We start from the raw sequence: 17,086 nt of genomic DNA on the forward strand, positions 1-17,086 counted from the left end.
AGATAGATGCATGCTAAAATCTGTTTTATGATTTCCCATTACGATAGTTAATCAGAAAAATATGGACACAAACTCCTGAGCTAAACATAATTTTAAAAGGCAAAAATAAAATTTCTGCAGGTTTCTTTTACATTTTATGATCTTTGAAATTGTTATAGAAATTGACCTTTGTTCTAAATTGCTATATCACCATGCGATTTAGCAAGCACCTTTCTTTTTCCACCACAGTTTCATGACCTACTTACAGATACAGCTGAAATCCTTAAATAATTTCAGAATTACTGTTGGACAAAATTAGTGTGACACATCAGTGTGCTTTGGTGAAATGCTGTTGAATGTAAACATTTTATTAAAATTCCACTGAAGCAGGCAACCATTTTGAATTTTATAATAACATCAAAAGCAGTAAATACCTCATTGACACTTACCTAAAAAAAAGTTGTTATTATTAATTCCTTATATCAATTATGATAATTTTATTTAGTTATTTTAAAATTAATTTTATTAAAATGTTCATTTGCATTATGTTTTTTTGGTTTTTTTTGAGACAGAGCACATGTGCTTGCTCACACTAGGGGCGGGGGTAGGGGTAGAGGGAAAGAATCTTTTTTTTTTTTTTTTTTTTTTTAAGTTTTTTTATTTATTTGTTTGACAGAGAGAGATCCCAAGTAGGCAGAGAGGCGGGCAGAGAAAGAGAGGAAGGGAAGCAGGCTCCCTGCAGAGCAGGGAGCCCGATGTCGGACTCGATCCCAGGACCCTGAGATCATGACCTGAGCCAAAGACAGCGGCTTAACCCACTGAGCCACCCAGGCGCCCGAGGGAAAGAATCTTAAGCAGACTCCCTGTACTTGCTGAGCGTGGAGCCATAGACGAACTTGAGATCATGACCTGAGCCAAAATCAAGAGTCAGAGGCTTGGGGCGCCTGGGTGGCTCAGTGGGTTAAGCCGCTGCCTTCGGCTCAGGTCATGATCTCAGGGTCCTGGGATCGAGTCCCACATCGGGCTCTCTGTTCGGCGGGGAGCCTGCTTCCCTCTCTCTCTCTCTCTGCCTGCCTCTCCATCTACTTCTGATCTCTCTCTATCAAATAAATAAATAAAATCTTTAAAAAAAAAAAAAAGAGTCAGAGGCTTAACCAACTAAGCCTATCAGGATTATGCATTATAGTTCTTGAACTGAGTGTTAAAATGAGTGATCTCTAAATTCCCTGTTACTTTTAATAGTTTGTTATCTGTGGGGATGCCTGGGTGGCTCAGTTGGTTGGGCAGCTGCCTTCGGCTCAGGTCATGATCCCAGGGGCCTGGGATCGAGTCCCGCATCGGGCTCCTTGCTCGGCGGGGAGCCTGCTTCTCCCTCTGCCTCTGCCTGCCTCTTTGTCTGCCTGTGCTCACTTGCTCTCTCTCCCTCTGTCTCTTACAAATAAATAAATAAAAATATTAAAAAAAAATAGTTTGTTATCTGTGATCATGGAAATTCTTCACCAGTTCTACAATCTTCAAACTAAGGGCCACATGTGAAAACAAATTTTATGGAAAAAGGGAAAATATTAGGGTCTTTCTTTCTTTCTTTTTAACTGATGTGGTAGTTAGGAGCAGCTGGCTTTGGGAGGCAACATACATGAAATAGAGACTAAAAATTTGAACAAAGATTTGGATAAATTTGTAGATGGTTCTGGGTGACTTTTTTTTTTTCCTGGGTGACTTATTAAAGACAGTATTAGAGGGGCGCCGGGTGGCTCAGGTCATGGTCTCAGGGACCTGGGATCGAGTTCCGGGGACTCTCTGCTTAGCAGGGACTCTGCTTCTCCCTCTCCCTCTGCCTGCCTCTCTGCCTACTTGTCATCTCTCTCTCTCTCTCTCTGCCAAATAAATAAATTAAATCTTTAAAAAAAAGAGAGAGAGAGTGTGTATTAGAGTGTACTTAACATTTGAAAGCCAATCTCTTCAGGGATTATTATAGCTTGGACTCAGTCGTCTCTTTATTGTGTTTTAAATCACACATAAATTAGAAAAATAAGACTATATGCCTAGGGTACTCTAAAACATCAAGTATTTTAAGATTGTTTGCAAAAAGATGTTTCACACCTGTTGCTTAGTATCATTGTTCATATTGTATGCCTTCTGCTATAGTAGAGCTGGGTTCTTTTCCAGTTTTCCCAACTCTTATTTATTTTTGTAGATTTAAAAGTAAGTTTACAACATAGTAATAAAGAAAACTGTCACGAGAAGTTCATGGGAAATGAAAATGGGTAGAGGCATCGTGTCTAGTTGTTTTGCATTCATATGTGCGTTCTTCCAAATGGTAGGCCCTAAATAAGTGTTTGTTGCCTGATTTCCAGTCACCTGTCCATAGGCTTTTTCAAAACTTGTTAATCCTTTTGAAGTAGTTATTGTATATTATTTATCTTTTTATTTTCAGTGCCTAGCACGTGCTCGGCAAATGGTAGGCATATAATAAATGTTTGTTGACTTTAACTTTTCAAAATTGAAGTTAGAGCCAAAAGACTCCGTCTTATTATTCTGGCTCTCCTCACTAGCTGTGTCCTTAGGCAAGTTCCTTTGGTGTTCTAGACCTTCATTTGCAACTCAAGAGTTGGGTTCCATCTGGTTCTAGAAAATCTGATGCCAAGCAGAGTATACAGTAGTGCTTAATAATTGCTTATTCTTAGCAGTTGCTTAATAAAAATTCATTTATAGGATTACCTAATTAACGATGGAGTAAGTCAATTTGCCACGTATATCTCAAGTATCTCAAGTGGTTTCTATTCGAGTGCATTTTGCACCTCAGATATCTTTAGGCATTATTTGCAGTTCCTTGGGATAAAGATTGAAGAAAAAATGCTCAAAAAAGTGAAATTTTTCTATGTGCCTTCTAGAGAAAGCATTAAAAAAAAAAACTTTTTTATTCTCAAACTTTTTTCTTATTCTAGGAGGACCATTTTGGTGCCTTACTTTCTGAATAATAGTAAGGAAAGTGGGAAAACATAAAAATTATAAGGTATATAAAAATACTCCTGACTTTTTCCCTAAAAATGAAGGAGAGAGGAAAGAAAAATGTCATAATGGTTGAATTGTACCTTATCAGTCTACCATCTTGTTTTTCTTTGCCTTTTTTATAAACCCAGGGCATCCTCACCTGTATAATCATGGCACAGTAGGTAGAAACAGACACTGCTCTTCAGGTTAGTTAAAGGAATAACCATATTCTTTTACTGTCAAAATCCTTAACTCCACTTCAGTTGCTCTCTGTCTAACATTACCATAGGTATCAGATTTTGATTTTCTTTTTTCTTTTTTTTTTTTTTTTTAAATAGGAGCACAGAGAGGACATTTCATACAGTTTGGAAAACAGTTTGGGATCAGGAAGTACACCCTAGAAGGGATGACACTTGAGATTTTAAAGAAGGAATAGAAGCCAGACTACAGGGCAGTTTAGGGACATTCTAGACAGAGGTAACAACATGAGCAAAGGATGAAAGGAGGAACAGCCAAAAGTAAAGTCCAGGTATGTTTATTTAGAGGGCTGAAAATGTGAAGCAAGGATTGATAGAAGGTGAAGCTAGGTGGGGCAGATCTAAAAAATATATCATGTTAAAGAGTTTACATTTAATCCCCAAGTCATGGAGGAGCTTTCAAGGGATTTTTTTTTTAATGGGAAAGGGACAGGATCAGGTAACTGATTTTAGATAAATTAATCTAATTGTTTTATAAAGAATGGTTGTATTAGTTATCTAAGGATGCATAACAAATTATACAAAAACCTAGTAGCTAAAATAACAGGCATTATCTTATAGTCTACTTTGCTTCAGGAACCTGGTCATATCCAGTGGGGCTGTCTGGCTCAGGGTCATTTACAAGGTGGCAGTCAAGGTGTCAACCAGGGCTACAGTTATTCCAAGGTTCATTTGGGGTAGAATCTATTTCTAAGCTCCCTGAAGTGGTTGTTGAAAGTATTCAGTTCGTTCTATACTATTGGACTGAGGGTCTCCGTTCCTCTCCAGAGGCATCCCTCGGTGCCCTGTCCCTTGGGCCTCTCCATAGAACAGCTTACAGCATGACAGCCATGAGTGAAGAAGTGAGAGGGCAAGAGAGCAGGGGAACAAGACAGAAGGCGGTGTCTTTTAATCTAATTTTAGAAGTCCCATCTTGTCACTTTTGCTGTACTTTATTCATTAGCAACAAGTCACTAGGTCCAGCCCACACTTAAGAGAAGAGTAGGGGATTACACAAGAACATGAATATTAGGGAGACATGGACTGTTGGGATCCATCTTCGAAGCCGACTATCACAGTGGACTTGAAATAAGACTAGAGATAAAAATCACCCATTTAGTGCTTGCTTCAGCAGCACATATACTAAAAAACGGCGCACTTAGGAGGCTATTATAATAATCCAAGTGAAGATATGGAGATTATTGTAGACATGTGTAGTAGAATGAAGGGGAGGGAATGGAGTCAGGAAATATGTAGGGTGTTAAATCATGAGAACTTGGTGATTTAGAGCATGGAGGTTTTAAGGGAGAAGGAGGAATTAAGGGTGGTATCTAATAATTTTTAGCTCTTAATCTGACTAAAGAATATTTTCGCTTGAATATGACTTAACCTCCTCTCTACATTGATAATTTCATTTTCACTATTGCCATCCCCTCCATACATTTTGCCTTTTGGGCTTGTCCTTGATGTTGCTTTACTATTTCTTTACTATATCCAATTAGACACTGGTTATTTCTCTCAGTATCTGTTTAATTTTCCTAGTTGTCTCTGTTCCTGTCTTACTCTCATTATCCAAGTACTTCTCACTGTGCACATAAAGTGTGGGAATGGACTTGTCAGTGCTTCCCTGTGGCTATTTCCTATCTTTAATCTAGATTCTAAAACATCTAATATTTATAAATCTGTCATTGATTTAACCAACCAGTTTTTACTGTGGGCCCACTTTGTGACCGGCGTTTTACTAGGCATCCTTGGGAATATAATTATAAACAAGACAAACATTGTCTCTGTTCTCATTGTCTTTGTTCTTATAATGTCTTCTCTTCCTTTCCACCTGTCAGAAATATCACTAATTTGGGGGGTGCCTGGCTGGCTCAGTTAGAGGAGCATGTGACTCTTGATCTTGGGGTCCTGAGTTAAAGCCCCATGTTGGGTGTGTGTTTGCTTAAATAAAAATAAAACTTAAAAAAGAAATATCACTAATTTTTAAGGTACGTCTCAACTTCTGCCTTTCTTAAAATGTATGTTTGTTACTTTTATCTCTATCTCCTACAGCTATAATTAGGAGGGTTTTTACTTCGGGAAGTTTGAGATTCTCCACGTTTGAAAGAGAGCACTGGTTTAAGCTGTTAAGTGTAATGAAGCTGTCTGACCTCTCAGTCTGCTTCAAGCAGTAGAGCAGGGCATTGCCACCTTGATTCAGTGGAATCGTGTGGAGAGCTGTTTAAAAACAGATGCCTTGGCCTTCCCTCAGATATTTTATGTCAGAAATGAAAACACATAAGACTGTACTAAGGTGAACCCGGTGTCTAGATAAGAGAACTATTGCACTGAGTCACCCTTATCATTATACGTTACTTGTTTCTGTGCACTTAATCATCCAAATAGCTTAAAATAGTAATTTCCAAATACTGGTGGAGGACTAGCTACATCAGTACAGATGGATGTTTGGGCCCCATCACTAAAGGTGTTGATACACTAGATCTGTGGTTATATCCAGGCCTCTGTATTTTTTGAATAATGAAAGAAGACTGATATATAATTGGGCTGTAAAAATATTAGATGAATAGACTAATGTACCATATTAATTTCTTTGTATATTCCTTTACAATGTATATTTTGTATATATCCTGTTCAGATATATACATGTAAATATTTGATAAACAATAAGGACCAGTCAGCCATGATATACCTTATAGATTACTTTGGAAGCTTCTGGCCAATTGAAATTGTATTTTAAATAGTAGTTGAATGACTGCTATGTTTAGATTTTTAGATGTTCCAATACTATTCAGTAGTATAGTTTAGTGTTTCATACATTGGTGTATTTTGGTCTAGCTATTTTATTTTATTTTATTTGAGATTTTATTTATTTATTTGACAGAGAGAGACACAGCAAGAGAGGGAACACAAGCATGGGGAGTGGGAGGGTTAGAAACAGGCTTCCCGCTGAGCAGGAGGCCTGATGCTGGGCCTGATCCCAGAACCCTGGGATCATGACCTGAGCAGAAGGCAGATGCTTAAATGATTGAGCCACCCAGGCACCCCTAGCTCTTTTATTTTAGATAATAACTTACTGATCGATCATACGAAAAATTTATAACAACTAGATTCTTTTTCCTCATATTATTCTGATAAATCTTGTTATGTTCTATTATAGAAGCATTATATGACTACTTTCTTGCAGAATGGGACTATCAGAATGTGGCTTTAATAAATTTTTTTTTTACTTTTGTTTAGTGTTATTCCTCTTTTAAGAGAGTCTGTTGGAATATTAATGCAGAGAACTCCTCCGGTGTTGGAAAATACTCTGCCTCAGTGCTATCAGAGGGTAAGTTTCAAAGCTTCCAAACCATTAGATTTTATGTTGTTTTCAAGCTGTTAGGGTTTTTAACTTTTACAAATATGGGTAGCATATGCGTATAATTTAGTGTTTCTTCCAAGATTGAATGCTAACCATGAATGCCATTTGTACAAACCAGAATAAAATCACTGGAAAATACTGAACTTCAGTAAAGAAAATGTGGCAGAGATTGTCCTCATTTAGAATTTGAGCAGTTCTTCTAAAATACGGATATGAATAGCAGATAATGTAAGCATTTATTCAACATATTTTTTGAGCTCCTACTTAGTGCCAGGTATTCTAATAAGGTACTAAGTAAATAAGTGTAAACAAGACAAGAGAGTGTCTGTGTTCAAAGAGGTTGTGGTTTAGTGGGGAAAAACAGGCACTAAACAATAAATTGGTAAATAAGAAAATATCTTTGATAGTTACTATAAGAGAAATAAACAAAGTGATGTGGTAGACAGGGATGATCACATTAGGTTGACTAAGGAAGTTATCCTCAAGGAAATTGAAACCCTGATGACAAGAAGGAGCCAGCCTTGTGAAAATCCTGGAGAAGAGTGAGTGTTTCAGGCCAAGGAACTCTTTATGCTAATGCGGGAGTTCTACAGCTGGAATTAGTTTACAGTTGTGAAGACCAGAAGAAAAGGCCACTGTGGCTAAAGAATAGTCAATAAAGGGATGAGTGGCTGGAAAGGCTGGAGAGAATGGTAGGGCCCAGATCATACAGAGATTTGGGTCTTATTTAGAGGTTTAGTTTTAATCTTAATCCGGGGGGAAGTATGACAAAGTTTTTAGGCGGGAAGAGTGTCATAAAACTTGTGTTTTTAAAAGATTATTCTGCTTGCTATTTGGAGAACAATTTCCAGAGAGAATGATAGCAAAGAAAACCAGTTATGAGGTTCTTGTCATCTAAGTGGGGGAAAATGGTGATTAGGACTACCGAGGGAACAGTGAAGATGGAGATAAGGACACATTTGGGATACATTTTTGGAGATGGATTATGTTAGTGAAGGGGAGAAAAAGTGGTGACTCCCAACGAGGTAGATGCTGGTACCATTTGTTAAGATTCAGGCTGTGTTGATGCAGGTTTGAGGATGGAAGCTCCCTCCAGATCAAGAGTTCTATTCTGGATACGTTAAAATTGAAATGCCTTCTATACTCTTACAGGAAATGTCAGTGAAGTAGTTGAATATGCAAATCTGGTGTTTTAGGGAAAGATTGGGACTAGGGAGAGTTTTGAGTCATTGATATATGAATAATATTTAAAATATTGGGGTTATGTGAGATTTCCTTGGGAGAATTCAGCTCTTTTTAGCTTTACTTTTAGCTCCAGGTAACAGCACAGGTGGTGGAAAGCCAGGAAAGGGAGTGGTTAGGAAGGGAGCTGGAAACCGAAGAGGTGGTCTCTCAGAACTGAAGAAGGAAGCAGTGATGCCCTTTCTGTGGGGCGAGCAAGGTAGGAAGAGAAGTGATCATTGATCGGCATCAAGAACAGCACTAATAACTTGATGAGACCAGTTTCAGAGGCGTTTGGAAAGGAGACCTTGATTTGAGTAGATTAGGTGAAAATGAATTGGGGAAGTAGAGATAGTAGCTACAGACAACTCTTTTAAGAAGTATGGCTGTTAAAGGGAGCAAAGAAATGAGTTGACAGCCTGAGTATGGATATAGTATTATGGCAGGGGCTGTTTGTTTGTTTTTAAAATAGGATATGCTGGAATAGTGCTGTCTCATAGAACTTTCCCCAGTAATGGAAATATTATATAATCTGCAATGCCCAGTATGGAAATCACAAGCAAAATGTGGCTGCATACATAAGATGTATGAGTAGCACAATTGATTTTTTTTTTTTTAAAGATTTTATTTATTTATTTGACAGAGAGAAATCACAAGTAGATGGAGAGGCAGGCAGAGAGAGAGAGGAAAGCAGGCTCTCTGCTGAGCAGAAAGCCCGATGCGGGACTCGATCCCAGGACTCTGAGATCATGACCTGAGCCGAAGGCAGCGGCTTAATCCACTGAGCCACCCAGGCGCCCCCACAATTGATTTTTAATGTAGTTTCATTCTCTTGTATTTAGATAGCTACGGGTGTCTGGTGATTTCCGTATTACACAGTACAGTTCTGGAGCATGTTTGTTGATAACGGGCCATCCTAGAGGAAGAAATCAATGATATGGTAGTGAAGGTGGCCACTGCAGGAATGAAGTTCTTGAGAAGATGAAAAGTATTGAACCACGGGCACCTGCGTGGCTCAGTCAGTTAAGAGTCAGACTCTTGATTGGCTGAGGTCATGATCTCAGGGTGGTGGGCTCAAGCCCTGCATGAAGCCCTGTATTCTCTCTCTCTCTGTCTAAAGAAGAAAAAAATGGTAGAACCAGAAACATTATGGAGGAATTCAGTGTAGAGGGGAGCCAGTGCTACCGTACCCCTAGAAGGGAGGCAGAAAGTGCTGACAGAGATGAGGGTCAAATGGTGGATTTGGTGGTACCAAGATAAGGGATTTTTATGTCCTTCTATTTTATCATTTATAAGGCAGTGTCATCAAACAGATTGGAATGCCAGAGGAGGGGCGCCTGGGTGGCTCAGTTGGTTAAGTGTCCACCTTCAGGCCAGGGCGTGATCCCAGGGTCCTGGGATTAAACCCTGTGTTAGGCTCTCAGCTTAGTGGGGAGCCTGCCTCTCCCTCTTGCTCTGTCTCTTCCCCTGCTTGTGCTCTCTCAGTCAAATAAATAAAATTTTTAAAAAAAGGTAGGGTGTGCCTGGGTGGCTCAGTCTTAAGTGTCTGCCTTTGGCTCAGGTCTTGATCTTAGGGGTCCTGTGATCAAGCCCTGCATAGGACTCCTTGCTTAGCAAGAAGCCTGTTTCTCCTTCTTCCTCTCCCTCTGCCTGCTGCTCTGCCTGCTTATGTTCTGCCAAATAAATAAATCTTGAAAGAAGGAAAGGAAATAAAGGGAAAAGAGAAGGGGGAGGGAGAGAGAGAGAAAAAAAGAGGAAGAAGGAAAAAGAAAGTATGAAAGGTGTTTTTTTAGATATGGAAAATGAAGTGTTACTCATTTGACATTTGTGGTTATCATTTTAAGGTAGGGTAGGCATCATAACTGTGGAAGAGAAAGGGTCAGTTTATTGAATAATGCTTACTATAAGCTGGTCCCTGAACGAACTGTTTTACATATATGGTTTCTGGTCTTCACCATATTTATACAGGCTAAGTTTTATCTTCCTTTCCATAGATAAAATCAAGGTTGAGAGAATTTAAGTAACTTATCCAAGGTCACAAATGCTAGTGGCTGAGCCAGAATTCTAGTTCATATCTGTCTGATTCCCAAGCTCATGCCCTTTCTGTCATACCACACTGTCCAAGTAGGAAAAGCATCTGTGACTACGCTTTCCCCATATTATTTACCTTGAAGCAGAGTATATAGGAGCATTCCTCAGTCTTAGCTACAAGAGTACTTGCACTCTTAGAGGTAGAGGAGATCTATTCAGTCGGTTGTTTTATTCACAGTAGACCATCCCTTGAGGATGCCATTTGGAAACATGTAGAGTGATATCAGGTTCAAGCCACTGTGTCATCAGAGTCCTGAAAGAGGAAGAAAAAGTCCACCTTGACCACTTTTCCCAGAAAAGCAGTTTTTAAAAAGGCCATTGTTGGGCGCCTGGGTGGCTCAGTGGGTTAAGCCACTGCCTTCGGCTCAGGTCATGATCTCAGGGTCCTGGGATCGAGTCCCGCATGGGGGTCTCTGCTCAGCAGGGAGCCTGCTTCCCTCTCTCTCTCTCTCTCTCTGCCTGCCTCTCCATCTACTTGTGATTTCTCTCTGTCAAATAAATAAATAAAATCTTTAAAAAAAAAATCTTTAAAAAGGCCATTGTTAGTATTTTCTCAAATTTCCTACCAACTGTTTTGGAGTTTATAGAAAATAATGCCTACATTAATCAAATTCTGAAAAAAAAAATTTTTGATAGCTCTAAGGTCAACTTGTTCTTAATTAACATCCCAAATAGGTTACTTAAAAATCAGAGAATCTCAGAATTGAAAAAGATCTTGTCTTTTTGGTAATAGGCATCCTAACAGGTGTGAGATGGTATTTCATTGTGGTTTTTGATTTGCATTTCCCTGATGATTAGTGAGTTAAGCACGTTTTACTCTTGGCCATCTGTATGTCTTCTCTGGAAAAATGTCTGTTCCCATCCTCTGTCCATTTTTTAATCAGATTGGTTTTTTTGCTATTGAGTTGTATGAGTTCTTTTTATATTTTGGATATTAACCTTTACCTTTTGAATTTTTTTTTTTACCTCTTCATTTTAATGGTCCTTTCACATTTTCTATTTTTCTTATATTATGGCATTTCTTTTTTTTAATTATAGCATTTTCTATATTTCCAGAAACATCCATTTTGTCTAGATTTTCAAAATTGTGTGTTTATTGTGTGTGTGCATTTTATACACATATACTGTCTCCTTAAAATTACCCTTCTTAAAAGTACTCTAAGGAGTGAGTTTCTAAGTCTTTAAACACACACAATCTACTAAGCACTTACTTGGGCCAGACACTGTTTTAGATGGTAAGGATACAAAACATTAAAAAAATACACATAACCCTGCCTTTTTTAGCTTAAGTTCTGCTGCAGAGACAGACAATAAAAAAATATAAATAATATAAATGAATAATACAGTGTGTGATATTATGCTCCAAAAAGTAAAACATGGCAAAGAAACATAAAAATGAAAACATTATTATTTTATAGAGAGTAATAGAAGACCAAGAGTACAGGAGCTACAGTAGCTTACTGAGAAGATGACATCTGAGTAAAAAGCCAGACAAAATGAACCCAGTAGAAATGTGGAAAGAAGGTACAGTTCAGGCAAAGGGCATAGCAAGTACCTTGCACCAGGAGTGTGCGAAACTTTCCAGCCAATGGTGAGGAGGCTGATTTAGCTGAGAAAGAGAGAGCATGGGGATGCCTACTTGGAGAGGAGGTGATTAGGTAACAAGCGGGCCATGTGACATGGGCCCATATAAGTCATTGTGAAAGCTTTGATTTTAATTCGGAGTAAGGTGGGAAGCCATTGGAGGATTTTGAACAGAGGCAGGATCTGACCTAAGGTACTAGGATTGCACGTGGGATACAGTGATGAGAATAGGTGGAAAAGGTGCAAGGCCAGAAATAGACCAGTTATTATAATACTATATTCTTACACTTCTACTATTATAATAATTCACACTAGGGATAATGTCAGCTATGCTGATAACAGTAGGGACGGTGGGAGGTGTTTGGATTCCACTTAGTGGCAGCTCTCTGTATATTCACGAGCTACACGTTCATCTTGTATTCCCTTTTATGGTTTTTAAAAGTGGTTGTAGTTTTATTTTTTTTTTTTTTAAGATTTTATTTACTTATTTGTTAGAGAGAGAGAGAGAGAGAGAGAGTACAGGCAGACAGAGTGGCAGGCAGAGGCAGAGGGAGAAGCAGGCTTTCCACAGAGCAAGGAGCCCGATATGGGACTTGATCCCAGGACACTGGGATCATGACCTGAGCCGAAGGCAGCCGCTTAACCGACTGGGCCACCCAGGCATCCCTCTGTTTTGTTTTTAAACCTCCATCAAAGTTTGTCTTGTGAGTGGTTGTCAGCCTTAGGCTGTGGAAACCTTAAGGAGCCATTGGAAAAACTGAGAGATGTCCTTCTTCTTTTTGTTGTAACACGATTCAGAGAAAAATATATGTTGGCATTTAGCTCCCTGGGGGCTTGGAGATACAAAGGGTCCCATAGTTTCTGAAACAGGGAAGAACCGTCCTGTCCTAAATCTGCCTCTTTTGAGAAACACTGACTTCTCTATTTTCAGTAATCTTTCAAAGAACTAATTTTTTGATATTGTGATTTCTAATAGTTCCTAAGTCTCTAGACCATTAATTTCTGTCCTTTATTTCCTTCCTTACTATTTCCTTGAATTTACTTTGTTCTTCTAGTTTCTAAATGCAAATGAGTTTATGCCTGTTTTCTGATCAATATACTTGAAAGTCTAAATTTTTGTCTAGGTGCTCTCTCAGCTGTGCCCTGCAGATTTTGGCATGTGATCATTCACATTTCCCAAACACCTGCCATGGCACATAAAGAGTACTCAATAAGTATTTGTTAACTAATTCAAATAATCTCTGACTCCTCCTTTGAGCTAGAGAATAGAATCCATGTTTACTGATACGTCGTATAATAACAGTGTTACAGTTAATAATCTAAATAGCAGTTTACTGGGGCGCCTGGGTGACTCAGTGGGTTAAAACCTCCGCCTTCAGCTCAGGTCATGATCCCAGGGTCCTGGGATGGCGCCCCACATGGGGCTCTCTGCTCGGCGGGGAGCCTGCTTCCTCCTTCCTCTCTCTCTGCCTGCCTCTCTGCCTACTTGTGATCTGTCTGTCAAATAAATAAATAAAATCTTTAAATAAATAGTTTACTGAACTGTTCACTAATAAAAATAATAAAACAATAAAATAATAATAAAACAGCATACCTAATAAAACAAGGGGGCCCTTATGTTTGATTACAGTGTTAATATCTGCCCTTTCTGTTCCAGGTGCAGCAGTTGCAAGGAGTTTACAGTTTACAAGAACAGCATTTCTGGACCTTATGTTCTGATGTTTATGTTGGGACCTTGAAATTAGTAGTAGCCCCTGATGCTGATGCCAGGTGGATTTTAAGCCAAACACATAATATTTTTACTCAGGTATGACTTTTTCACTAACTCTTAAAATTCTTTGAATTTATCTTATCTACTAGTTTAAGAAATATTTATTACTTAGCATGTTAAATATGTATGTATATAAATACACGTACACACACACACACACCCAATACTATAAGGAAACGTAACAGTACTTTCTTTCAACCATATAGTCAAAATTGGGAGTTCTTATTTTAGCTAATACGCTTAAGGAAGATAGTCTCGTTCTGTCATTATACTGATTGGAATTCCTTTAAGAAAAAGTAGATTCGGGGTGCCTGGGTGGCTCAGTGGGTTAAAGTCTCTGCCTTCGGCTCAGGTCATGATCTCAGGGTCCTGGGATGGAGCCCCACATTGGGCTCTCTGCTCAAGTGGGGAGCCTCCTTCCTCCTCTCTCTCTCTGCCTGCCTCTCTGCCTACTTGTGATCTCTATCAAATAAATAAATAAAAATCTTAAAAAAAAAAAAAAAGAAAGAAAGAAAAAGTAGATTCTCCTTTACTGTATACTCCTTATAAGACATGTTAAATGCTGTTTAAAGCCAAGAACTAAAATAACATTTGGAATAAGAATAATGCCTTGTCAGTGGCTTTAGCTAAAAGTAGACTATGTTAACATTTTTGTGTGATAGCAAAGCCATAGTTTTGTGAGATTTAAAAGCTTAATATGCTATTGTATTTGGAATCATAAATTAGTGCATAGCTTGCAGCCAAATCACTTTACTTGATGCTATGCTGTCTGAAGTTGACATAGTCATGTGACTGATAATCAACTAGGTATCTGTTGGGAGAATAAGAACATCACGTCAACAACATCTAAGGAGAGAGTGAGAGAATACAAATTCTTTTTTCATTCTAGTTTGCTGGAAATATTTGGTGAAAAATCTGGTTGTTGACACTGCTGCCAAAATTATCTAACACGTAGATCTAATGAGGAACTGTTTCCATGCCTTAAAAATGTGTTCTTAAAAACTGGCCTGTGCCTCTGGTGTGATGCAGTGAGAGTGTGTGGTACTTCTGCCAGAAATGGTTAATGTGAGTCTAATCAGTAGCAAACCACCAGAGAAACCCAGCTTGTAGAAACTTGTATGAGACTGTTAGCCTACAAAGGGGGGAAGAATAGTGGGAGGTTATGCTAGATTAGAGGAGACTTCACAATTAAATGCAGTGTTTTATCCTTAACTGAATCTTAGATTGGGGGGGGGGGGGAACAGGCACAGAGGAAATTATTGGGTAATTGGGAAATTTAAATATGGACTGCATAATAGTTCATAATAATTTTGTAGGTGTTAGATTTCTTGGGTGTGATAATGGATTGTGGTTATCGAAGAATGTCCCCATTCTTACCAGATCCATGAAGGAGTTAGTGGCAAAGGATCAGGATGTCTAATTTCAAATGTTTCAACAGAAGCACAAAGATTATAAATAAATATAGAGAAATAAAGCAAATGTGGCAAAAATATTAAAGATAGTTGATTTTATTTTTTCAAAATAAGTTAAAAAAACAAAAACTGGAGGTTCCTCATTGTCACCAGGATAAAACCCAAACTTTCTAGTATGACCCCATTAACTTTTCAAGCCTCCCACTATTCATTCCTATATACCTCATACCCCTGTAGACTGTTAACTTTTCTGTGTGGGACAAAGATCCTCTCCTCTAACATAAAGGCCCAATTTAGTTGTTATTTTCTCTCTGAAGCCTAAAGACCCCTCTAAGCTGCATAACTTCATCTTGTGATACACATATTTATCTGCAGGTTTCTTCTGAACATCATGATTTTCCATTCTCAATGCTTAAGAAAAATGTATGTGTATAAAAAATTTGTTAAATAAACAAATTCTTCAAACTGTATTTGACCAACACCATCTTTACATGTGTTAAGTATGAAAAAATATGGTTGGGTTCCCATTGGTCCATTGGTCTGTTTAACCACAGCATGAAAGGTGGTAATGATATATAGAAATAGAGATACACACACACACACACAAAGAGGGAGAGAAGGTGGGGAAAAGGATGAGAGGAAGAGAAACAGACACAATGTATCTTCAGACATGGAAAACAGAACATAATATGCAGTTTAAATTCAGGATCTTAGCATAAATTAAATGATCTCTCTTCTCTAATAATGAGAAATGTATGGTTATGTTCCTTTGGGGATAAATAATGAAATAATTTTATGTAGGCAACAGCAAGACTTACTCTACTGGGAAGCTGTATGCTGTACCACTTACTCCAGAATTTCAAGAACTAGGTCTCTTTAACAGACACTTTGAAGTCTGTATGACTGTCATGTCGTAATGAGGCATGCAAGACCTGCACAGTATGTCTGAATCCTTCTCACATCTCAAAACAGGAGGAGTTTTAGAGGCAAAAGGAGAATGTGGCTGCAATAACCTTGCTTTTTCACTGTCATTTCTAGATCATCGCTCTCTCCTTTCCCCTGTCTCCTAGTCCTTCTGCCCTCCTTAGTGTGAGCTTCTGTTGACCTCTCGGACATGCCGCAGTACTCTCCCAAGACTTGGGCACTTAGTCACGGTTTTCCCTCTGAAAAGGAATGCTGTTTCTAGGTTTAGAAATGCGCAAGCAGCTGTGTCCGGGCTTAGGAACTGCTGAAGTCGCAACTGCAGTAGGTGGAGGAGGCTTCTTCTGGAAACCTTAGACATCTTGGCTTTTAAAATGGCTGAAGCTGAAAGTTTATTCAGCTGCTGCTTTGGTTTTGGAATCTGTATTGGGGTTTTGAAATTTTTAAGCTCTGAAGAATATTTTCAGCCCTTTCATCAACCAAGGTCAAGCCCACTCTGTTTCATTCCTTGCAGAGCAGGGCCTTGCAGTGAAGATGGTTCAACACATTTTTTTCCAGAGGGGAGGAGGAATCACCCTACTAATGACTTATATTCCATACCTTTCTTTATTTTCAAATTGCTTAGTGATCATTATTTTAGTTCCAACATATGCAGAATTGAAGCTCCAAAAGACTAAAAGAAGGATTTACTCAGTAATAAGTTAATACTTTTTGGTTTTTGTTGTTGTTGCTATTTTTTAAGATTTTACCTATCCATTTGACAGAGAGAGATCACAAGAAGGCAGAGAGGCAGGCAGAGAGATGCGGGGAAGCGGGCTCCCTGCTCAGCAGGACTCGATCCCAGGATCCTGAGATCATGACCTGTTTGAGTAAAATCTCTGATTAACCATTCTCACTAAAGTGCAAATGACTGATACAATCTTTTTTTTTTTTTTAAGATTTTATTTATTTATTTGACAGAGATCACAAATAGGCAGAGAGGCGGGCAGAGAGAGAGAGATTGGAGGAAGCAGGCTCCCTGCTAAGCAGAGAGCCCGATGTGGGACTCGATCCCAGGACCCTGGGATCTTGACATGAGCTAAAGGCAGATGATTAACCAACTGAGCCACCCAGACACCCTTATAACTGATCTTAAATCAGAATTTAAATGATAGTTTTGGTTTAAAAAGTTGTCCTTGTTAAAATATCTGTGAAGACAACTTTAAACGGAAAAAACCAACATCAGTTTGAGAATTACAGCTTTCTTTTCTGTTGATAAAACTCTAAGCTGCATGACTATTTTAGAACTGAATATTAAGCATGGTTTTATTCTCATTTTCCCTGGTATAAGTCTTTAATGGCCAGCTAAAGCTGTGCATTACTAAAGAGTAAAATAAGTGACTGGGTGAACTTAGATTCCTTAAGGATTATTAGGTAAGGGATAATCCAGTTTTTAAACTACAAGGTTTTCTGTTGACATAGAAAAAGTTCTCTCCATTCTCCCCTGCACTAACTCTTTAAAAAGGAGTTATCC

The 17,086-nt window shown here is 38.6% G+C and overlaps 1 protein-coding gene across 2 annotated transcripts in view; it reads left to right on the plus strand.

Moving 5' to 3' along the window:
• The window catches only part of SLC30A7 (solute carrier family 30 member 7), an 87,934-nt gene that overhangs the window by 59,932 nt on the left and 10,916 nt on the right, over positions 1–17,086 (plus strand). For both annotated transcript variants that reach the window (XM_082686516.1, XM_082686517.1), the window contains exons 9-10: positions 6,450–6,540; positions 13,127–13,276. In XM_082686516.1, the coding sequence (XP_082542642.1) occupies positions 6,450–6,540; positions 13,127–13,276 (241 nt within the window). The remainder of the gene's footprint in view (positions 1–6,449; positions 6,541–13,126; positions 13,277–17,086) is intronic.

The sequence above is a fragment of the Mustela nivalis genome (assembly GCF_964662115.1).
Source record: "Mustela nivalis genome assembly, chromosome: 10".
In the NCBI taxonomy this organism is placed as follows: Eukaryota; Metazoa; Chordata; class Mammalia; order Carnivora; family Mustelidae; genus Mustela; species Mustela nivalis.